At 26.3% G+C, this 24,640-nt stretch overlaps 5 protein-coding genes across 5 annotated transcripts; 1 reads left to right on the top strand and 4 right to left on the bottom strand.

Annotated features, from left to right (window-relative positions):
• Positions 1 to 660: 660 nt before the first annotated feature.
• Positions 661 to 1,059, top strand: OCT59_019060 (uncharacterized protein; the record flags this gene model as incomplete). Its single annotated transcript, XM_025325522.2, has 1 exon — positions 661 to 1,059. One exon carries the CDS (start codon positions 661 to 663, stop codon positions 1,057 to 1,059), a length of 399 nt encoding a protein of 132 aa, XP_025180757.2.
• A 2,112-nt stretch (positions 1,060 to 3,171) lies between these two features.
• On the bottom strand, positions 3,172 to 4,884 carry OCT59_019059 (uncharacterized protein). The gene has a single exon (XM_025331883.2). It carries the CDS (start codon positions 4,844 to 4,846, stop codon positions 3,278 to 3,280), a length of 1,569 nt encoding a protein of 522 aa, XP_025180758.2. The 5' UTR covers positions 4,847 to 4,884; the 3' UTR covers positions 3,172 to 3,277.
• A 9,898-nt stretch (positions 4,885 to 14,782) lies between these two features.
• Positions 14,783 to 16,309, bottom strand: OCT59_019058 (uncharacterized protein; the record flags this gene model as incomplete). Its single annotated transcript, XM_025331884.1, has 1 exon — positions 14,783 to 16,309. The coding sequence occupies one exon, from the start codon at positions 16,307 to 16,309 to the stop codon at positions 14,783 to 14,785; it is 1,527 nt and encodes a 508-aa protein (XP_025180759.1).
• Positions 16,310 to 20,399: 4,090 nt separating this feature from the next.
• Positions 20,400 to 21,113, bottom strand: OCT59_019057 (uncharacterized protein; the record flags this gene model as incomplete). Its single annotated transcript, XM_066135778.1, has 1 exon — positions 20,400 to 21,113. One exon carries the CDS (start codon positions 21,111 to 21,113, stop codon positions 20,400 to 20,402), a length of 714 nt encoding a protein of 237 aa, XP_066005035.1.
• Positions 21,114 to 22,665: 1,552 nt separating this feature from the next.
• OCT59_019056 (uncharacterized protein) lies at positions 22,666 to 24,311 on the bottom strand (the record flags this gene model as incomplete). Its single annotated transcript, XM_066135776.1, has 1 exon — positions 22,666 to 24,311. The coding sequence occupies one exon, from the start codon at positions 24,309 to 24,311 to the stop codon at positions 22,776 to 22,778; it is 1,536 nt and encodes a 511-aa protein (XP_066005034.1). The 3' UTR covers positions 22,666 to 22,775.
• Between the last annotated feature and the right edge of the window lie 329 nt (positions 24,312 to 24,640).

Here is a 24,640-nt window from a genome sequence, read left to right as displayed (position 1 = left end):
TGACGAAACGCGAGAATCACAAAAAAGATCGATAAATCTTAGATTTAACAAACAAATAATAATAAATTGTTAAATTTCCAGATTAAATAAATATCACACACTTGTCATTCCATTTTTGGATATCATCAATTTTAAGTTATGCTTTTTGGAGTTTCGATCAACAAGTTATTATGAAATGTGCCGCTAAATAGATTAATCATCATAATGACAATCATAAATGATATTGTCACTTAGAAATGACATATGTCATTTTGTCATTTGTCATTTGCAAATGACATTTTTTTTAAATGACATAATTTCTTATATCATTTCAATGTCATTTAAGGTCATTTGAAATTTGGTCAAATGACAATGTCATTTAACATCACTGCTCCAAGGTGATTATACCTTTTGGCTCCCGTTTCCTAAAACTAAATTTACTCAGATCGTTGCTCCAGATGACCTCAAAGATGTCATCGGTTCCGTTGTATCTCCGACTATTAGTGATGATATTCTACCACCTGTTCTTGATAATTATGATAATGTGCCAGCGCATTATCTTTCGTTAATTCTGGATAAACCCTTTATGAAGGCAGCTTACATAATCAACCTTATTCCAAAAGAATTAGAAAACATAATTTGAAACCACTTACAGTTGGCAGTAATGCTTGGCTATCCCATATGAAAGAAATTTATGACATTTATGTCGAGGATATGAAATATGAACAAGGCAAGACTGATGCTGGGCTTCGATGGGATACTACTTCTGAAAAAGGTATCTATCAAGAGGGTCTTTGTAATATGTTGATGGAATACACTACCGCTCGTCACGATTATGAGTTAAAATTACTAGAAGTCTCATCTAATACACAGACCGTGCCTGTATCACTCAAGAAAAGCGAACAACGCAAAAGAGAAAAAGAATTACAAAAGAAAATTCTAAAAGATAACGAAATCTTAGAACGTTTACGTGATCGAGTAGATGCTATAGATCACGCTATATATACTGAATATCATCAGGAAGAAGTAGGTTTGAAATTTGAGCCTTGTGCCATCATGAACGATAGACCGCTTGTATGACGTGCCAATGATAATGGCAATTTAGATATTCATTACGGCCTCCATATAAATAAAAAGGTTTGTATGATATCCACCTCAAAGGATTTGGTAAAGAGTTCGTCTGACAATACTATTTAGTACCCGTTCATTACCACACTTCATAGATTTTTTTATATATAGTTTCTATTTTGTACATGCTTATTAGCATTTCGGTTCATTTTTTTGTTAGATTTTTTTACCAACTTAAAATAGTGTAAATCATTCCACCTCTTACAGTATTTACAGGTGGCAACCCTATGGGTTGAAAGAAAAATACGGATTAGTGCTCGTAATTTAATTGTTTTTTTTTTCTACCGGTAACTGGTCCTTTATCGGTAGTGGTATGGGAACAGTCTATATTAGAAAAGTTGTTAGAGTTCATCTTGTTCTTGGATGGATGATGGAATATATGTTGGACAAGGTCTTTTAGATTCTATGTCCTCTTTGATAAGTCCTACCAAACTTCACATAAAATAAATAAATAAATTTTGCCTAAAATGTTTTTTAAAAAGAAAAGTCTTTGAAAGTATTCTGAAACACACCTCCAGGGTTCTAATAACAAAGGTGGGGCTAGTGTTTTATGAAAGAGATGAACAAAAATGTTATTAAAATATCTTTTTAAATTTAGTTTCAAAAATTATTTTGAAACTCACATTTTCTTTTATAATTTACTGTGAAGTTCTAAGATTTTTGATTCTTGGTACTCATCTTTAATTTGACTTGATTCAATTCAACTTTCACAATACCCTACGAAATCTTAGGCTTAGAAAAGGTATATCAATATCTAAAAAAGAAAAAAATGAAATGTTAGTAAAACGTTTTGCAAAAAAAAAATCATTTAAAAAAAACCTCCAATCAAATCTCATCTTCTCATCTAGAAAAATCACCTATAACAAAAGAATTAAATTCGAAAAACATATAACCCCAATTTTTTGTCCCATGTGTCCATCCTGTCTAAAAAAAAGCAGAGAATAAAAACTTACCAAAAATGAAATCACACATGTCTGAAGAACTACCTGAAAAAAAATGAACTGTATGTTAGTGTTACAATCTGTGAATAATCCATCATCCATCATCCGTCATTTTCAGATATCCATGATCTGTCTTATCCGTATGTACAAATATCCAAAATGATGGATATCCAAAAATGACGGATATCCAACGATGGATACGGATGGAGGATTGACGGATTGGAACACTACTGTTCAAATTTTTTTCTAAATCTTACAAAATGTCGCATAGGAGACTGAGGGAGCCGCCTAAAAAAAGAAGAAAAAATTGAAATGTTAAAATGTTTTATTATAGTTATAGAATTTGATTTTGTTTGTGAGTTTTCTTCAACTCTTTTTTAAATAAAATATGAGAGAGGAAGGAAAGGATGAGGGAAGAAAAATGAAATTTATCTTTTTGCAAAAAAAATTAAAAATATGATGGTTAAAAAACCGTAAAGAAAAATAATATTTTTTTAAGCAGCTGAAATGTTATTTCCCCATTCACCACCTATTTATCACCTATTTAATAGCATTTTACAACTTTGTAAAGATATGTTATCAACAATTTCACGAGATCATTTGATACCATATTGTCATATATTGGATAATAGATCGTTGTGATTTGATGGCGATTTCTTAACGGCATGGTAACAAATCATGGGTTTCTGTAAAGTTTAATATCTTTGAAAAATTAAGCTTTATTTAGTTTCTAATCGTTTAATAATAAACTATATATTAATCCTTACTAAAAGACTAATTTCTCTAATTATTGGTAAGCGAAGTTTCTTTGACAGAATATTAAAATATTTATACGGAAAATTACAAAAAATATAATGGTACATAGTATTCAATAAGAATAATATGCATAAATTGTTACATCTCAAACATCAAATTTAGGACAAAGAATTCATTTAATAAAAATAATAAAAGTTTCTTGATAACCACAACCCTGTAAAAAAAGTCAATCCATTTTTTTTATTGTAAAAGGCTCATATTTCCAGAATTAATACAGAATTGATCGAATTATTTACATTTCCGTGAATGAATCCATGAAAGGCTCATTTTTACAGAGTTTTTACAGAAATAACGGATAAAATTTTTTATAAAGCAATAATAAATAAATGAGTAAAATGACTTTATTTAGAATAAGTTAATTTATAAGAAATTTTACTGTATATAAAGGAATATTCCTATTGACTACCAAACAATTAATCAATTTTCTTTATATAATTACGCAAGTTAATCTTTAAGTCATCAAAACTTTGAACTTTAATATTATATAACTTAAATTCATCCACTTCATCCTTAAGTGAAATCAATTCCTTAAATGATATAGAATTCTTAATAGCCAAATACTTAACCCTTTTCTTTTTCATGATATATTCTTTTATAGAGGGCAAAATAGTATTAAATAGATTTTGGAAATTTTCTATCACCAACTTTTTAATAAAAGTATCTTGAATATTTTTTAGAAATAATTCAAAATCATTTGTTTTAACATGATAAATATTCAAACATAAATATTCTAATTTAGAAGGGAGAATTTGTCCTAAATCCTGTAATATGATTGAACTATATCCGCCAGTTTCAGTATATCCATACCATACATCAAATGAAAGATAATTAATACTTAGTTTAATATTTTCAATTAAATTGAGTAATTGATAAATAATCTGCCTTTCACATCCATAATGAAAATCAAGAAATTTGATATTTTTACAATATTTTGTAATTAATTCTAATAATTGCTGTTTTGATGATAATTTAAAATTAACTTCAAGAATATAGCCAAAATTTTCTAAATAATCACCAGATTTTTGTAATAATAATTCTAATGATTCAACTTGTGATATATCATTCATAAATAAAGATTTCAACTTAAATGGTTTAGTTAAATTAATAATTTGTTGAATAAAACTAGTATTTAAACCAAAACAATAATAAATATGAACAGATTCCAAAACATTTAATTGTTCAAATACTTTTTGTAGATTTCTAATACAATTTAGGTTAACATAATGGAAAATGATTGTATTTAAAGTATTTGAACAATTATAATATTCTGATAGTAATGACTGATACAAAGGAATGCAATCATAGTAGTCTAACATAATTTTTTTTAGATTTTGGTGTAATTTAATTATTTGTGATATACGATTATTCATTAATGTATATTTACCAATATAAGAACTACCAAAATAAAGGTTTAAATTTCTAATATTATGAATGAAATTTGGATTTTTTAAAATTAACTCAAGAATATTATCAATACATGTAAGATAATAATCAAAACCAGATTTTTCAATTTCAAGAGTATGTAAATTTACTTCATTTTCAATAATAATAATTCTAAATATTGATACACATATAAAACTCAATTTTTCAAAATCAGTCGTTGCTAGTTGTTTACGTATACCAGTAGCAGATTTAAACCACTTCTCAACTAAATAAATAAATTCATATATATTCAAATATTTTAAAAACCTGGGATAATTGAACAGTATATTCGAAGGTAATGAATTATTAACAATTTTATATTCATTTAATTTTGTGTTAAAATCATCATCATTTAAATTATGTAAGTAAATTTCAATAAATTTATAATTTTTTGTAGGAATTGAAAAAGGATTTTCCCATAATAATGGAATCGCTAAACGACACCATAATTTGTTAACTAAAATGCATGAATATAAAGTTGAATAATCATTTTGGAGATATTTTATGATTTCATATATTAATTCTGGTAAATCTCCTGAAAATATTTTTGAACATGACATTGGAAATGAAAAGTGAAAAGAGAAGGTATCAAAATTTTATTGTTATGCCAAACTGGGTAAATTATTCGGAGGGATGATTCCGATATTGTCACACAATTCATGTGTGTAACGCTACTAACGTTGTAAAAATCAGGTGTAAGGATGATCATCACTATTCACTACCACCCAATTCTGGTCAAAATTATAATTGGCTAGAGTTTAAAATCACCGGCTAAATCCTTAAATTTTAATTTATATGATATTATATAATAAATTTACGATCATCATCAATGTGACAGTCGCCACCTAATGACCTAACTCGGTAAAATAATCCTGCCGGTGTAAGACCTACGCCCGTAATAAACTACATTGCCACCGCAGTATTAACAAAAATGATGTTTTATTATTACACAAATATAATGTAATGCTTGGTTTAATAAATTAATAACAATGTAATGCTAAAAATTATAAAAATTGAATTCTAAAAATCCACTTTTTGTTAATCAAAATATTTTCCCTTTTTATAATCAAATGATTTTCGTAAAAATAAATCCTAAGTGTTTTGAATTTCCCTTTTTCTTATTTTGCCAAAATGATTTTCATCAAATAAATCCTAAGTCCAAAAATATTTCCTAAGTGTTTTACCTTTTTCCCTTTTTGATGTTTTTCAATTTGACTTTTTCAAAATTTTACCCTTAGCAAACCTTTTCCTCTCATCATCAGAATGTCAAAAATATCATTTTCCACTTTTCATAATTATCAACTTTTCTTTTTTGATCTTCGAACCCTTTCCTAATTTAGTAATCCAGGACCCAGAAATATATATATAGGGGTCAGGTGATGAAAAAATTTTTTTACTATGAGCTGTAAGCATTTTTTCAGGGCCGGAATTATGATAATGTTAGCCAGTTACTATAATAAGAAATAAAATTCTGACCGGCATTATCAAAAATTATCTAATAAAGGAAAGATTTTCATGATTTTTTTAGTACAAAATATGCAAACTCAAACCTGACCCTTTTATATATATTTCTGGGTCCTAGTAATCCTACGACCCCAATTTCCATAAAAATAAATGTGAACAGAAGAATAGTTTTACATGTTACACTTGTAACGTCCCACTTAAACTAAATATAGTACTGCGCCCACAATTAGTAAATTCACTAAGTAATTCTGACATTACACCGGTAAATCACTAACGATCTAAATAAATTTTATTACGTGGTCAATAAGAAGCGGCGTAACAGAATTTATATTTAGTCGAACGCTTCGGACGGTAAATTTACCTGCAAAATATTATACGAAAGTTTCATCTTGTTTATAGCGTTGCATGGAATCTAATCTTGGATGAGATTTTCAATTTTACAAATAATAATTTTCGAGAATTTGTATTTTACACATGGTACGCAGTGTGCACTCTCATACATCGTTACACAGTGGAACTTAGTTAGGATTCAACTTCAAACTTCTTAGTATATCATCGATTTTTGGGAAAGATTTTCCAAATGGTACATTTTCTTTACGATATATCATATATACATTATATATATATAGTATATATAATAAATACAAATGTGTTGTATTCAAAATATGCTTATAGAAACAATAAAAAAAAAGAAATTTCTTTAAAAAGTTAAAAGGTTTTGGTCAAAATGAAAACTTTATTTTTTTTTTTACAAAAAATAATTAATGTTTAATAAAATTTAATATAACCGTTAACTTTAATTAAAAGAAAAATAATAATAAAAAAAAAGGCTTCGGCTGAACAGGTTTTAGCCAGAAAGTTGGTGGTTTTTGATATCCATCAAACCATCCGGCCGAAAATGAGTTTTTTTAAAAAAAAATATTTTTCAACAGGGTTTATACAGTATTAACTGCATCAATCTAATCTGATCTAATCCTAAAGGTGAATAAATTAGAAATAAAAAGCAAGGAATCAAATCAGAAAAATATCATAACATTGCAGCTTCAATATAACCATCGATCCTAATCTAAACCTTGTAAAAAAAATATAAAATAAAATCGGCACTTACCGTACACCGCAGATTATCAAGACATCAACCCTTACAGTAACACTGCAACTTTGATCCGATTATCAATTCAATTTAAGCCTAAATGAAAATAAAGTTAGTAAAAAGAAATGATAAATAAAATAAATCATGTTTTACTGTAGCATTGCAGCGTCAATCCGATAGGCTGATCCCAATCCTAATTTTTTTTAAAAAATTTTTATAAATAAATAAATTAAGAAATTTCATTTTTTAATTAAATTCAAAAATTTTTTTTCTTGATATTAAAAAAAACAAGATATTTAGAGCTTTTATGTAATAAACAAATAATAAAAAATGCTATTTTATATATTTATATGGTTTCAATACAAAAAAATTAACTATGGGGACGAATTCCCCTATATGGCATATGGCATAATGCTAGTTACCACATTATATGTCACACATAACACACCATGCATTTTTGTGCGCGACAAATTTATGCTAAATATATAATTGTATAAAAAGATTTATGTTTTGATGCTTCCACATTTATACATTTTCATTCTTCTGTTTTAAGATCTTTTTTTTAATAGTTAAAGAAATTTTTATTTGTAAATAAATATTTTGCGCGTTTTTTTTAGTCTATATGAAGTTACATAAGGAATCGATAATAAAAGAAGCAAATAAAAAAAGATTTTAACATTGAACAGATCTTGTATTACATATGTGATTATAAACAAATAAAAATATTATAAATAAACAAAATTTTTATAAACAAACAAAAGTTAAAAATCTATGAGATCCAGCCTCACTGAAAAAAATGTAAAATACGGGTTACTTTCAGAAATTCAAAACAGGAACAAATAATAAGAAATTGAAAATATTATGTACTTTTTGTAGTGTTAATGTCCAATACCACAACTTGGTTCACCCGGTGGAGTGTATGTAGGGCAAATAGGTTCTTCATCTCTTTTTTTAACGGTTCTCGAAGAAGTATAATCTCTTTCTTCAATAGTTTTTGTGGGAGCTGCTAGGGAAATAACGACAAATGACAAGAGGATTGCGAGAAGAAAATTTAATTTCATGATGTCTTAAAGAAGAAGGAAGTGTTTTATGGTATGGGATTTTGAAAGTTGGTTTGAAAGTTTATATAAATTAATGTATTTATTTTTCTATTTTTTTGAGAATGAAGATGGAAATTCGCTCGATAAAAATCTGAGGATATTTATATTGTCGAATTGAATGATCTAATGATCATTAAGAAGTTTTTCTATTGCCATAACTAGATATTTCCGGTAACTACTTCAGAATTGGTCGATTGCCATTTTGATCACAAAAACTAAAAACCAACCAAAATTTACGATCAAAGTTCGAAGAAAAGATGATTGATTGATCGTGATTATCGATCAAAATGACCTACGTTTTTTGGTGATCACGTTAATCGGTTAGTTGAGTTAAAAATTTATTGGTCAAAATTTTTGTGTAACCGATCAAAAAATCACGATCAATCAATTCTGAAGTAGACGCAAACTTTATATAATCAATAAGATGCACTAAAAGGTCTCAGTTGTTTACGTCGGACATATCCAATAACAATATTTAATTAATTTGATTTTACCATAATCAGATATTACCGATAATTAATTTTATTTGATCAATTTGATTTTGCCATAATCAGATATTTCCGAGAATTAATTTTATTTGATCAATTTGATTTTACCATAATCAGATATTTCCGATAATAATTACGGTATTGTTTTAATTTCCTTTTTGAATTCGGCGCCGGGAATTTTGACTTTTATGGGAAGATTGTCCATCGGTTTTATAGAAGATCTGATCTGCACTCTAAAATTTTTGCCTTTGTACTATTTCTAAGACCAAATTAGCTAAATAGTTCTGAATTGTCTGATTGGATTAAAACCGGTCAGGACCGGTAACCATCTTTGGTAATATGTAATTTAACGTAAAAATGTTGATTGGTGTATTACTAATAATTTAATAATGGACGATCAAAAAAATTTTTATTCGTCCGAAACAGAGCGGAGGTCATTTACAGTATATTCCACCAATGATCATTTATTATACAGGGTTTATCTCATTCATTGTCATATGAATTATTATTTTTAACCATAAGATGGTCCATAACATTTATACAATATATTTAGCAAAATAGGTAGTTCTGTGGACCAATTGGAAAATAGTTTTCCCAGTATGATCAACTTGCAAATAACAACGATACCCAATATTACCAATCAAAATACATCTGACGAATTTCAGGCACCAAATGTCAAAATTGGTGAACCTAGTTTTATATTATTACACCGGAATACCCGATTAATGGAACCTCCTTAAACTCTATTGTTAGGATGATTAGAAATTTAGAATGGAGTTCCAATTATCATGTAGATTATGCAGGGACAAGAATAGATACATTTTCATATGTACCCTTATTAGAGTAGGTTTCTTCAACGAGGTGACTAGAAACTCATACGTCAATGTAGTAGAGGGTTCAATAAAAATACAATTTTATTTTGGATAGCGAAGGAGAAAAATATAACCTGCCCAATAAAAAATTTTATCCGTTATTTCTGCAAAAACTCCGTAAAAATGAGCCTTTCACGGATCCATTCACAGAAATGTAAACGATTCGATAAATTCCGCGATATAAGGTTATTAATTCCGAAAAAAGATGAAACGGATCGACCTTTTTTATATGGTTGTAGACGTTCCAATTTTGTATATGATGTTCCAATTGATTTACCGTTAGAAGAAATAAAAAAACTTTTTGAAACAAAATTTGAAAAAAATTTTAACATATCGGTTAAGCTCCATAAAGGAGCACGCCACAACTCAACATCTTCTAATAATGGAAGTTAACCGACTCCCAAACAAACTACGAAAACTTGAGTTATAGAACTCGGTACAACTAAAACTAATACTATTATTAAAGGAGATATATGGATCCTAAAAAGAGGATCATATAACTTTTGAATAGTTCCGGCCAACATCTCATCTAATGAATACAAACAAGATACTATAATCAACAAACGATTTTCGATAAAAGTAAAATCAATTCATCTATTACTCAATTAGAAACACAAATTAAATCACGTCAAATAGTTTTATATTTTCATTAGAAAGTCGATCTAATCCTATATTAAGTCGAGACCATATTTTGGTTTACAAGATTTGTATATCAAAATCATAATATTGTTGGTAAAAGCAAGCAACATTCATATGGAAAGAAAATCATTAATAGAGAAACTTTTGAATTAGAGGAAAATGAAGTATTTTAAGTTATTAGATAATAGATTACCTACCTTTATATTAATTAGGTTTCAAAATATTATTAACCGAGCGCTCATAATGATATTCCGAAATATTTTACTTATTATTCTTATAATTCTTATAATTATGTGTTTATACTGGCTTTATTCTAGAGGTACTAGGAGTTTACCAACAGACATCCAAATCGTTCAAATCGTTACAACCACCGAAGTCCGATTTAAACTGACCTAAACTGATTATTATACAGTACATCACCCTAGTTAGTATTTTAAAATAAGTGATATTTTTGGTATTTTATTTAATTTATTAAACCATTAATAAAACCAGGGAATGGAAACCATTAGGAGTACGGAGCGTGATCAGGGGTCATTTTTTCTAACAAACGGAAAATCTCACGTGACTGTTCGATTTTTACCGCTTCGCTCTGGACAATTAACTACGAATAGAATTTTCGAGCAAGTGAAGTGGCTTACTGTGCACCATTGGCCATTGTACAATAATTATCTCGGCAATGATTTTTCGAATTATTGTAAATAGACTTACCTTGACCAATTTGATTGTATACATCTTGTACTTCCCAAGAAGTGATCTGTTTCCGACCGTTAATCTCGTCATTAATAAATTTAATAAGTTGTGTACTCGAACCTAGAATCCAATGATCAATACCTTCGTGATGGAAATTCCTGATCAAGAATGTTAGTAATAAAATAATAAAGAAGAGGTAATAACAATTCCTTCCCAATGTTTGATACTCATTTCATGCTAAGGTACAATTATATCTATAAAATTTCCCATTTATAATACCAAGATCAAGCATGTGCTAAGCTTTCCTTAAATTTTCTTTAACTGTTTCGGAAAAAAGTGGGTGAAAACATAAAAGCTGGCTCTCAAAAAGTGCGCAAATCTGCTGGAGACGTACCCACGGACAGATCAGTACAAATGGCGAACTGCCTGCAACTTGCAATGACACGTAGCCCTGCGTTCATGTGCGAAAAGGAAATAAAGAAAAAATTCATTTTTTTAAATCTACGGTATATGGACTAAGTAATGTTACAATCACATCATTAATATATAATAAAAAGTATTGAGTGTACCTAATCATAAGTATCCTATGATTTCGCTTCGGACAATAATTTAAGTTAAGCAAAAATTCGGTTAGTTTGTTAGTAATGATGTAATGATATACGTACTGAAATAGTATATAAAATTTGACATTATATACAAGATTACGTGAGAAATATGTTTACATGACTCATCATGGTTAAGTAATAATATATAAAATAGTCTCTTTTTTCTCTTTATTCTCTTTAACGCCTCTCTCCTTTCTCATTCCTTCTCGCTTTTCTTTTCTTTTATTTTTTTTCTTGTTAAGTATGGTAAAAGGTAAGGTACAACCAACCCTCTTCTCATTTTAAGCTGTAGATACGACCAACTCCACGTTAAAAATTTTAAAATGTTAAAGCCATACTTAAGCAAATTATAATAAAATTGAGTAGAGAACCCTGTGTTTATTGCTCGATCGTCTTTCCCACATTACGTATATATACGTATGTATTTTATGTATGTATGTACATAGTACGTATGTAAACCAAATAATTTGATGGGGGAATGAGAAAGCTTATTTTTGATTTTACAAAAATAATTTCTTTCTTGTTCTGATGCACATGTGCATTTTTTTTATTTGTTTGATTTTTACGTCTTTTATAATTTTCTTTCTTGTTTTGATGCATATGTGCATAAGTAGTAGTATCTGAGACCAGAACATAACTAAAAAAACACAGTTTACATATAGAATTGATAAAGTCAGTCTGCAAATGTTGTTATGTTATACAGTATAGTATCTATATGTCCGAACTTCTCTGCTCAATTTTTGTTCTTAACAACCCAAATATTATTATTTTTAACCCTATTAAATATAAACTGGTTGTAACAGGTAAGTGGTTTCTTTTTACCTGAACGAAGCTTGCCACTTCTACGTGGTGTTTAGGAGAAACAGTTGTAGATTAATAACTGGCCAAGAGCAAGCATTATTTTATTTACATATTTTGCGCCATTTGTATTGAATGTTACATAAAAATACTTATTCATAATAATAGCATCATGTTGCGTATAATGGATCGTAAAAATCAAAAAAAGAAATATGAGATTTTCAAAGTTTGAGTTGGAAATTCAGCGATAATGGCGTCATAGCTCTTTTTTTCTTAAATAAAAAAAGAAAAAATCATTAAAGACTGAAATCGATGACTTAGAGAATAAACAAAAACTATAAGATAAAATCAATATTCAAAACACAATTACGATCGATAAGATTAGTAACATCATCGCAAATAATTAGATGAACAAAAATCAATGAAACAGACGTTATTGAATGATAATTCCAAATTAAGAACCAAATAATAACGACACTAAATCTCCCAAAAGACATGCACCTCAGATTCGGACAACGATCAAACTACGCCAATGATGCCACCCCAAACAACATTACCAACAAATACTCACCTGATTCTAGCAAAAAGAAAAAATATGTTATCCAATAATGTGATACCAATATTATTACAGATGCATCAGATGCAGAAAGTTTACCCATTCAGAGTTTGGAAGAACCCTCTTATTACATGGATAATTCGCAATTAACATTGCGACCCAATAGATCAATGATACACCCAATATGAATGAAGACTTAGCCTCAAATTACTCTTACATGTTGAATTTAAGTTTCTTCGGTCGGAGGTAAAATAATGACACATCACTTTCCGGTTTTATTAAGGATGCCCACTATCATTTTAATCCAATTTGGTTTATTTTACACTTCTAATACTTATATACATATCTTTCATGAGTACAACAGATTTTTCACATTAACCTTAAATAATTCTACTCATTATGATATTGATGGTTTAAACATCCTAAACGCCCTTAATCACGCTACCTCATCCATCTATCGATAGAAAGAGTTCCTATATACATATATATTTGTGATTGTAAATCATATATTTGTAGATAAATAATTATAGAAATTAATTAACAAAAAAAAATTGTTTTGACTTTTATCATTTTCTTTTGAAAAAATTTATATATTCATCATTTTTTTAATGATTTTTTTACAGATAGATTACACTATAAGGAAAGCCATTGGAGTTTTAAGGAAAGAACCATGGAAATTAAAGTGATATCTTTTATTCCAAAGGATAATTCTGTGCCTGTATTTGAAACTGGAAGTGTTTTAAGATTTACAGGAAAATTTTCTCTCATCCATCATAATATGCTATTAGAAGTAATCATTTATTAGTTAATTTATTTAGATAACAGTGAATGTAGGTGATCTTATAAACATCAACCAGAAAATATAAGTTTTTTATTACAATCTCACTTAGCAACAATATTTATTAATCTACTAAAATTATTTATTACTTTTTCAAAAAAAAAAACATTGTCAAAAAAAAAACAATTTTTTTGAACAAAAAAATTACCATCTAAATATGTATGATCCCCGTTGCAAATACGAATATTGTTTAAAAAAAATACAGTATTGCTAGCTTCCTTATAATTTTTTATTTCTAATAGCTTTTTTTTTTAAAGTATATTTTATATACATATATATATGTTGTATGTGGTTTCTGAATACCGGTGGAAATCGGATCTTGGCCAGCATTACGAAATCCTACTATGCTTTAATTCTGGTCAACATCCCGTATCCACATATGTGGATCCAGAATCCACATAGATTCCGTTTTCACCTACAACATATATATTAAATAATAGTATTATTCCATACCAAATTTTTTTTTTTATCATGATTATTTAATCTTCAAATATGAATCAGATCAAATATTTATATATGTAAAAAAATTTTATGAATTCCATTACCTGGGATTATTTGAGTGTTCTTTTTAATAAAACCTTAATAAATTGATTTATTAATCAAGAAATGATAAATTATCTAATTCTTTACAATATATTTGCTAAATCAATAACCAATATTTTAAAAATTGTCTGTACTACGATTCCAGTACGATAATTTAGTGAACGATCGTCTCAAAATTCGAAAGGAAACCTACAGTATGTGTGCTTAGCACGCTCCATTCACTCCAAGATCAAGCATATGTATTCAGAAGCAGTCGCTTCATAAATATTGAAATCATCAAATTTTCAGAAAAATTAAAATTTATATGAATCGAAAGTAGTAAATATATGTAAAATTTCCCCTGTATAAGCACACATATATTGGCAAGGAAAAAAATTATCACATATTTAATAATTAGATAACTTTAAGTATAAACTACAAAAAAATATTTTTTAATATTACATATATAATTATACAATTAAACTCTCTCCAATAGGCACATCCCATTATAATCATACCATTGGGTGCTCTCAAGAGATGTTATTATAGAGAAGGTCAACTGTATGATAATAAATCATTATAGAAAATTAGATATATATGCAATAAGTAATACATCATAAAATTATTACGTCTCAAATATCAAATATAGGACAAAGAACTCATATACAATCACACTTGTTTATAATAGTGATTCAGATTTTTTTTTGTTTGATAAAAAATAATGATAACAAATAAATAAATACTTTATTTATTATTAGAATAGGTAAATTTATAAATAATTTTACATAAAAGAATATGATTCTATCTAATATTTTTTAAATTACTACCAAACAATTAATCAATTTCCTTTATATAATTATGCAAGTTAATCTCTAAACTCTGATAACTTTGCACTTTAATATTATACAACCTAAATTCATTCGCTTCATCTTTAAATGAAACCAATTCCTTAACTAATATAGATTCCTTAATAGCCAAATACCTAACCCTTTTCTTTTTCATGATATATTCTTTTATAAAGGGTAAAATATCTTGACCTTCACTGTTATTGATCAATAATTTATTAATAAAAGTATCTTTAGAATTTTTTAAAAACACTTCAAAATCACTTGCTTCAATATAATAAAAATTCAAACATAAATATTCTAATTTAGGAGGAAGTTTTTGCCCTAACTTTCGCAATATTATTGAACAACATTTAGGTCCAGTATTTTTATACCCTAAACTGATTGAAAGATAATTAAGATTTTGTTTAATATTTTCAATTAAATTGAATATTTGATAAATAATCTGACTTATAGGTACATAAAAATCAAAAAGTTTGATATTTTTACAATATTTTGTAATTAATTCTAATAATTGTTGATTTGATGATAGACCATTATTAAGTTTTGCAATTCCAAAATTTTCTAAATAATCACCAGATTTTTGTAATAATAATTCTAATGATTCAAGTTGTTGTATTTCACTTAGAAATAAAGATTTTAACTTGAATGGTTTAGTTAAATTAATAATTTGTTGAGTAAAACTAGCATGTAAATAATAACAATAAGCAATATGAACAGATTCCAAAACATTTAATTGTTCAAATACTTTTTGTAAATTGTTAAAACCATTTAAATTGACACGATGGAAAATGATTGTATTTAAAGTATTTGAATAATTATAATCTTTTGATAATAATAATGATAAATACAAAGAAGAACTATTATTACTTAACAAAATTTTTTTAAGATTTTGTTGTAAATGAATTATTTGTGATATCCGATTTTTAATTGATACATATTTACTACTATCGTCAATAGTAAAAAGATTTAAATTTCTAATATTATGAGTGAAATTTGCATTTTTAAAAATTAACTCAAGAATATTATCAAAACATGGTTGATAACAATTACCACAGATCTCAATTTCAAGAGTATGTAAAGTTATTTCATTTTCGATAAAAATTTTAAATAGCAATACACATATCTCGGCAGTAATAGTATTTCTAGAAATAGGTACTAAACATGATTCATTTTTAGGGGGTGAAGTTCTAATATCAGGATCAAACCACTTATCGACAGAGAAAATAAACTTAAATATGTTCAAATATTTTAAAAACCTGGAATAATTGAACAGTACATTCGGATATAATGAATTATTAATAATCTCTAAATCATATAAATAAATTTCAATAAAACTATAATTTCTGGCGGAAATTGAAAAAGGATTTTCCCATAATAATGGAATCGCTAAACGACACCATAATCTGTTAACTAAAATGCATGAATATAAAGTTGAATAATCATTCTGAAGATAATTTATAACTTTATACGCTAATTCAGGTAAATCTCCTAAAAGTATTTTTGAACATGACATATTACAATTTGAAGGTGCGTAAATTCTGGTATCTCGCATTTATTTCACAAACCGATTAAATACTTTTTTTTCTTGAAAACTTTCGTTGTACTCTTATTTATCATTATTCACCCTGAAAAGGAAGGTTTTAAATTTTTATTATTATGCCAAACTGGGTAAATTATATGATTTTCCGATATTGTCGCACAATTTACCGAACAATAAATATATAAATAGGTAAAAGGCCAGAATTATGTAATGCTTCCTGATATCATCCAAAAAAGGAAGGATCTACACACAATTTACCGCCTCGGCGTTGTTTGTGATGTAATACCTAAATCACGTTGCCACCATAGATATTAAAAAATAATACTTTATTAATATAAATAAATACAATAATATTGTTAAGCCAGTTCTTGTATGCTTATAAAAATAAGCGTATAGGTGTATGGTAAGCAGAAGGATAATTGAATAAAATAAGTGTTAAATAATATTAATGAACGAAAAGTGAAAATAACTATATGTAAATATTAATAAATATATCACTGTCGATCAATTTACGAAGGTTACACAATAAAATAAAATGTAAAATTCAGTCAAATGCGAATACGGTATTGCACACACGGGCATATACACTCAGACGCAATATTGACTCACAAAATATAACAATTATGAAAAATAAACAATGAGATAATTTATTTAATAAATGCTTTATTAAAATATAACAGAATTATCTATCTTTAATACATAGAAAAATAATGCATCTATTTATATGTAAAAACACTAAGCTAAAAATGTTTAAAATGTTTAATATATGCCATATATACCATATGTGCAATATGTGCAATATATGCCATATATTTAATATATTTGATATATTAAACATTTCGAACATTGATCCTCCCGTTATATGACGTTGATCATTCAACAATAATTAATCATCCCGGAAATTACCATTGATCAACGATTATATCACGTGACTTCGTCGCATTGTTTTTCATCGTAACAATATGCTTGGTTTAATAATGTTAAATAACAAATAAATAATTATATTAAAATTTGTAAAGTGCGATAGTTTCCCCATATTAGTAACCTTTAATTCCATTAATTTAATTAATGTGGCAATTTTTCATCATAAGAAAAATGCTAAAAGAATCGAATTATTATTATTATTAATAATTGATACTTAACCATTTTCTGAAATTTTCAAAATCGTAACTTAATTAATCTCATTTATGGATACTGCGCGTTATCTTATATTTAAATGTTTTCCTCAAATTATTTTAAACTCCCACTAATTATTTTGTACTTTTACACTTTTGCCACAAAATGTTTGTCCTAAATTACCTCCTGATATTCTAAATCACTTGATTTAATGATTTACTAGTTTAACGTCATTTTCGGACGTATTATCCTTTGTTCACCTGATTCATAGTTGCGGACCAATTAAAAATATAAAGTTAAAATACTAAAAATTTATATACTAATTTTAAATACAATACTGCGCCCTATAATTAATAAATTTACTAAGTATATCACGGCATTACAGTGATTAAGTTTAAGGTTCCGTTTTCGATGGTTTTCAATTCTTAAACAGCACTTCACACTTAATAACAATTTTTTTTCTTTTTCTCTTTTTTTTTAAGATTTTTATTATCGTACTGTACATCGTAACATGCCGGACTGACATCCGGACATTCATCAATTACACAGTAAATTAGGCATATTTTTCTTATAGTTAGCAGGCGCAATTGCCGATCTTTTTTCCACCTTTTTATATTGACCTCACTACCCTATTAAATTAATAAATCAATCATATTTTATTAGTAATTGCGGTAATTTTTTACTTTTTTTTTTTCTCCTTAAAAGAAGTAATTTTTTAATAATTTAATTACTCATTGTATTTATTTTTATGGTCAAAAAGACATGACACCGCACAAAAATAATTTTGTTAATTAAAAATTCGTCTTAACGAATTTAACGTATATTTAATAAATTTAATTTATTATTTATTTTATTTATTATTCTAATTTCATTATTTAAACATTTAATTTATAGAATTAATTATTTAACAATTGTAAGATAATAATTATTCAAAAACAAAGCTGCAGTAATGAAAAAACATATTAGGTATTACAGACCAGTTTTAGACAAAGTATGGACCGGTCCATCTATAATTTTTATTAATAACTAGGAAACGGAAACTGTTGTAAGTCCGAAGCGAAAAAATTTTGTACAAAAATTTTAATTTATTTATCTTTTTTAAACACAATCTTTTATACTTTTTCCAATTATCTGTATTTATAACTAATGTTGTTTAAATAATTAAGTTTTAAGCCATGTGATTTACAAGCAGCTTAAAAATATTTTATTGATTTATTTAACTACGCACATTTTTCTTATTACAGTAAATCAAGATTAACTAAAAAAAAATAAAAAATGATTAAGTTTAAACTATGTTCCTACAAAAAAATAATAAAGTTGAAACATTAGAAACATTTCTTTAAAGTCAAATAAATATAAAAACTCGCTCTTCCCAATTTACCTTTAAAAAGTCCAGTGTTTACAAAATCCTGGCGTCCCTAGAAAAAAAACAAGAATGAAATGTTAGAAACGTTTCTATAAAGTCAAACAAATAAAAAAATGCCTCTCCTCCCTCAATTTACTTAATTTGCCTTTAAAGTCCAATGTGTGCAAGAAATCCGGAATCCCTAGAAAAAAAATAAGAAATGAAACGTTAGAAACATTTCTTTAAAGTTAAACAAATAAGAAAGCTCCCTTCCTAATTTACCTTTAAAAGTCCAGCATGTACAAAAACCTGGCATCCCTAGATAAAAAAGGTAAAAAATGAAACGTTAGAAACGTTTCTTTAAAGTCAAACAAATAAAAAAAACCCTTCTCCTTTCAATTTATCTTTAAAGTCCGGTATGTACAATTAATCCGGAAACCCTAGAAAAAAAAAAATATGAAATAAATCGTCAGAAACATTTCTTTGAAGTCAATTAAAAAATATATGTACTGTACTCACTGTTCCAGTCCGCCGAAAAAGAAACATAAAAAAGATTATCAGGTAATCTTGTTTATCTAATATATTATAAACTTATTAATAATAATTTCAGATTTTTTTTGATTGATAAAAATAATAAAAATTTCTTGATAATTAATTACAATAAATGAATACTTTATTTAGAATAAGCAAATAAGTAAATTTATAAGCAACTTTATATAAAAAGAATGTTCATATCTGATATTTTAATTATTACCAAACAATCAATCAATTTCCCCTTATATAATCATACAAACCATCATAACTTTTCACTTCAATATTATATAACCTAAATTCATTCACTTCATCTTTAAATGAAATCAAATCCTTAAATAATGAAGCTTCCTTAATAGCTAAATATTTAACCCTTTTCTTTTTCATGATATATTCTTTTATAGAAGATAAAATTGATAAATTTTTTTGTAGAAGGTAAAATAGCTTGACCCTTAATGTGATTAATTAATAATTTTTTAATAAAAGTATCTTGAGAATTTTTTAGAAACACTTCAAAATCACTTGCTTTAATGTAAAAAAAATTTAAACATAAATATTCTAATTTAGGAGGAAGGATTTGTCCTAAATTTGGCAATATTATTGAACAATAGGCAGATACACAACTTCTATACTTTATATTGATTGAGTGATAACTAAGATTTTGCTTATTAATATTTTCAATTAAATTTAATAATTGATAAATAATCTGAATTTCAGATCCATGATTAAAATCAAGAAATTTGATGTTTTTACAAAATGTTGCAATTAATTTTAATAATTGTTGTTTTAATGATAAATCAAATAACTCAATATTGTTAACTCCAAAATTTTCCAAATAATCACAAGATTTTTGTAATAATATTTTTAAATGATTCAATCTGTGATATGATATCGCACATAAATAAAGATTTCAACTTAAATGGTTTAGTCAAATTATAATTTGTTGAGTAAAACTAGTAATTAAAGAACGACAATAATAAATATGAACAGATTCTAAAACATTTAATCGTTCAAATACTTTTTCTAGATTATTAATGACTTTAAAATCCACATGATAAAAAATGATTGTATTTAAAGTATTTGAATAATTATATAATCTTTTGATAATAATGGTTGAAACAAAGAAAAACCATAATAATTTAAAGAAGTTTTTTTAAGATTTTGTTGTAAATTAATTATCTGTGATATATTTGATATATATTTATTAATATGATTGTAATCAGAAAGACCATCAATATAAAGGTTTAAATTTCTAATATTGTAAATGAAATTTGTATTTTTTAAAATTAACTCAAGAATGTTATCATTACATGTGCGATGGTCATCAAGAATTTCAATTTCAAAAGTATGTAAATTTACTTCATTTTCAATAAAAGTTTCAAATAGTGATACACATATATCACTCAAATTTACTAGTCTATTTTTACTAATAGCAGATTTAAACCACTTCTCAATAGAGGTAATGAACTTATATATATTCATATATTTTAAAAAACCGGTATAATTAAATAGTATATTCGAAGGTAATGTTTTATTAATAATTTCATATTCATTTAATTTTGTTTTAAAATCATCATTTAAATCATGTAAGTAAATTTCAATAAAATTATAATTTTTTGTAGGAATTGAAAATGGATCTTCCCATAATAATGGAATCGTTAAACGACACCATAATCTGTTAACTAAAATGCACGAATATAAAGTTGAATAATCATTTTGAAAATATTTTATAATTTTATACATTAATTCAGGTAAATCTCCTGAAAATATTTTTGAGCATGACATTTTTGTTAACTGAAGTGAAAGGGGAGGTATTGAATTTTTATTATTATGCCGAACTGGGTAAAATTTAGTATCGATTTCGGAGTAATTGCGTGTAACATCACTAACGATGTAAAAATTAAGTGTAAGGATGATCATCGTCACTACCAGCTAATTCTGGTCAAATCATGATCGGCCAAATTTATATAATAAATTTATCAAATTTTTGGAAAATATTATAGCCTTTTTTCTCTAAAAAAAAAAAAAAAAAAATTATAATTATTGAGTCAAACTTTAGTCATAACATTTTAAGAAAATCTTAATCTGTCTTATAATACTATTATAGTACACAGTGAAATTCGATAAACCGGATCTATCGGTTCCACTAAAAATATCCGGTTTATCAGGATATCCGGTATAGCGAATATATTAAAAATCTATTATACTGAATTTTTTTGAAAAATTCATGCTAATAAAATTAATACACATTATATTTTAATTTTTTATCTTAGCTTTTAGTCATAGAGGTCATGAAAATAAATATAAAATATTTTAATTGAATATATAAGTAATATATAACTTTGGCCGGAATTAAGATTTTTATAATTCTGGCCAAAATTAAGATTTACCGCATCACGTTACTTGAATTTTATTGGTTAATGATCACGTGACCCGGTTTATCGAATCATTTTTACTATAGCTGGTTAGAAAATTGATCCGTTTTATCGAATATCGAGCTTTTACTAGTAAACTCCGGTATATCGAAACTATTTTAATATACGTGATTTGGTTCCAGCAAAAAAATCCGGTTTAGGCCCAAATCCGGTTTATCGAAGATCCGGTTTATCGAATTTCACTGTGTAATTAGTATTATCGTCCATTTTCAATTAAAAATCTTGAAGATTCAAAAGAAAAAACTCATGAATATCATCACTGATGACAATATATTGATCAATTTTAAACTTTAACACTCTTTATTATAATTGTTAAACGAATTAGAAATAAAATGAAGTTTAATTATTCAAACTATATAACAATAAAGCCTTACAAATTACAATAATAATTGAACCTTACTGGAAGATTAATTTCCATAAAACAAAACTATGACAGATGGTGACAGATATGGGATAGGGGCTTGGACCTGGCAGTCCTTCGCCCCTTAAGTGAAACCTGGTGTGCCCAAAGCGCGCTCTGAAAGGACTTTCTGATATGGGTCAACTCCGCACAGCAGGAAGGTAGGCCATGCGAGGGCTGCGAGGCCCTCAGGCCGAGGTGAGTTGAGCAGGACCCTACCCACGTCCAGCCTGTCTGATTAAAATTCTTAACTCTTTAGTGCTAATACCAAATTGAATAAACTCAATCTGATTTTGATCTGTTACTTCAGTAGTATGTGTACAAAGAATTTTATTTTTTCTTTAACAGAGTCAGGGTATCAAAATACTTATATTGTAAATTACAAATAAATATAATAGAAACTAGATAAATATTCAACAAGTATAATGTACATATAATTATTGCATCTCAAATATTCCACCCTTGTTTGTATTAATGATATCAGATTTTTATTTATTTAATAAAAAATATATAATTTCTTGATAATTCAATAACAAATAAATAAATATTTATTTAAACAAATCTATATAAAAGAATGTTCCTATCTGATATTTTTAAATATCTACCAAACAATTAATCGATTTCCTTTATATAATTATCCGAGTTAATCTTTAAACCATCATAACTTTTCACTTCAATATTATATAACCTAAATTTATTCACTTCACCTTTAAATGAAATCAATTCATTAGCTAAAAAATGAGGTTCCTTAATAGCTAAATATTTAACCCTTTTCTTATTCATTATATATTTTTTTATAGAAGGTAAAATAGCTTGACCTTTACTGTTATTAATTAATAATTTTTCAATAAAAGTATCTTGAGAATTTTTTAGAAACACTTCTAAATCACTTACTTTAATGTAGTAAAAATTCAAACATAAATATTCTAATTTAGGAGGAAGGATTTGTCCTAATTTTTGCAATATTATTGAACAATATTCAATTCCATTACTACTATTCTCTAAATTGATTGAAAGATAATTAAGATTTTGCTTAATATTTTTAATTAAATTGAATAATTGATAAATAATCTGAATTTCATATCCATGATTAAAATCAAGAAACTTGATATTTTTACAATATTTTGTAATTAATTCTAATAATCGTTGTTTTAATGATGATTCAATAATATTAACTCCAAAATTTTCTAAATAATCACCAGATTTTTGTAATAATATTTCTAATGATTCATCAATGTTTGATGATTCACTTATGAATAAAGATTTCAATTTAAATGGTTTAGTCAAATTAATAATTTGTTGAGTAAAACTAGTATTTAAAGAATAACAATAATAAATATGAACAGATTCCAAAACATTTAATCGTTCAAATACTTTTTTTAGATTGTTAATAACTTTAATAAAATCCACGCCATAGAAAATGATTGTATTTAAAGTATTTGAATAATTATAATCTTTTGATAATAATAATGGTTGAAGCAAAGGAAAACCATAATAATTTAAAGAAATTTTTTTAAGATTTTGTTGTAAATTAATTATCTGTGATATACTTGATATACATTCATCACTATTGTAAATAGAAAGACTATCAATACAAAGGTTTAAATTTCTAATATTGTAAATGAAATTTGTATTTTTTAAAATTAACTTAAGAATATTATCAAAACATGCATGATAATAGATTTCAATTTCAAGAGTATGTAAATTTACTTCATTTTCAATAAAAGTTTCAAATAGTGATACACAAATATCACCCAAATTTTCAAAATCAATTACTAGTCTATTTTTACTAATAGAAGATTCAAACCACACCCTAGTAGTGAAAATAAACTTATTTATATTCAAATATTTTAAAAACCTGGAATAATTGAACAGCATATTCGAAGGTAATGAATTATTAATAATTTTATATTCATTTAATTTTGTTTTAAAATCATCATTTAAATTATGTAAGTAATTTTCAATAAAATTATAATTTTTTGTAGGAATTGAAAATGGATCTTTCCATAATAATGGAATCGCTAAACGACACCATAATTTGTTAACTAGAATGCATGAATATAAAGTTGAATAATCATTTTGAAAATATTTTATAATTTCATATATTAATTCAGGTAAATCTCCTGAAAATATTTTTGAGCATGACATTTTTGTTAACTGAAAGTGAAAAGGGGAGGTATTGAATTCTTATTATTATGCCAAACTGGGTAAAATTATATTATCGATTTCGGAGTAATGATTCCGATATTGTCGCACAATTCAGTCAATTAATTGCGTGTAACGTCACTAACGTAAGTGTAAAAATTAGGTGTAAGGATGATCATCATCATTCACCTAATTCTGGCCAAAATTATAATTTGGTCAGAATTTAAAAACACTAATAAATTTATCAACCTTTTTTCTTAAAAAAAAAAAATTATGATTATTGAATCAAACTTTAGTCATAACCTTTTAAGAAAATCTTAATCTGCTTATAT

This window comes from Rhizophagus irregularis, chromosome 28, assembly GCF_026210795.1.
Source record: "Rhizophagus irregularis chromosome 28, complete sequence".
NCBI classification, from domain to species: domain Eukaryota; kingdom Fungi; phylum Glomeromycota; class Glomeromycetes; order Glomerales; family Glomeraceae; genus Rhizophagus; species Rhizophagus irregularis.
The sequence above is the reverse complement of the archived record's forward strand: the minus strand, read 5'-3'. Positions and strand labels throughout refer to the sequence as shown.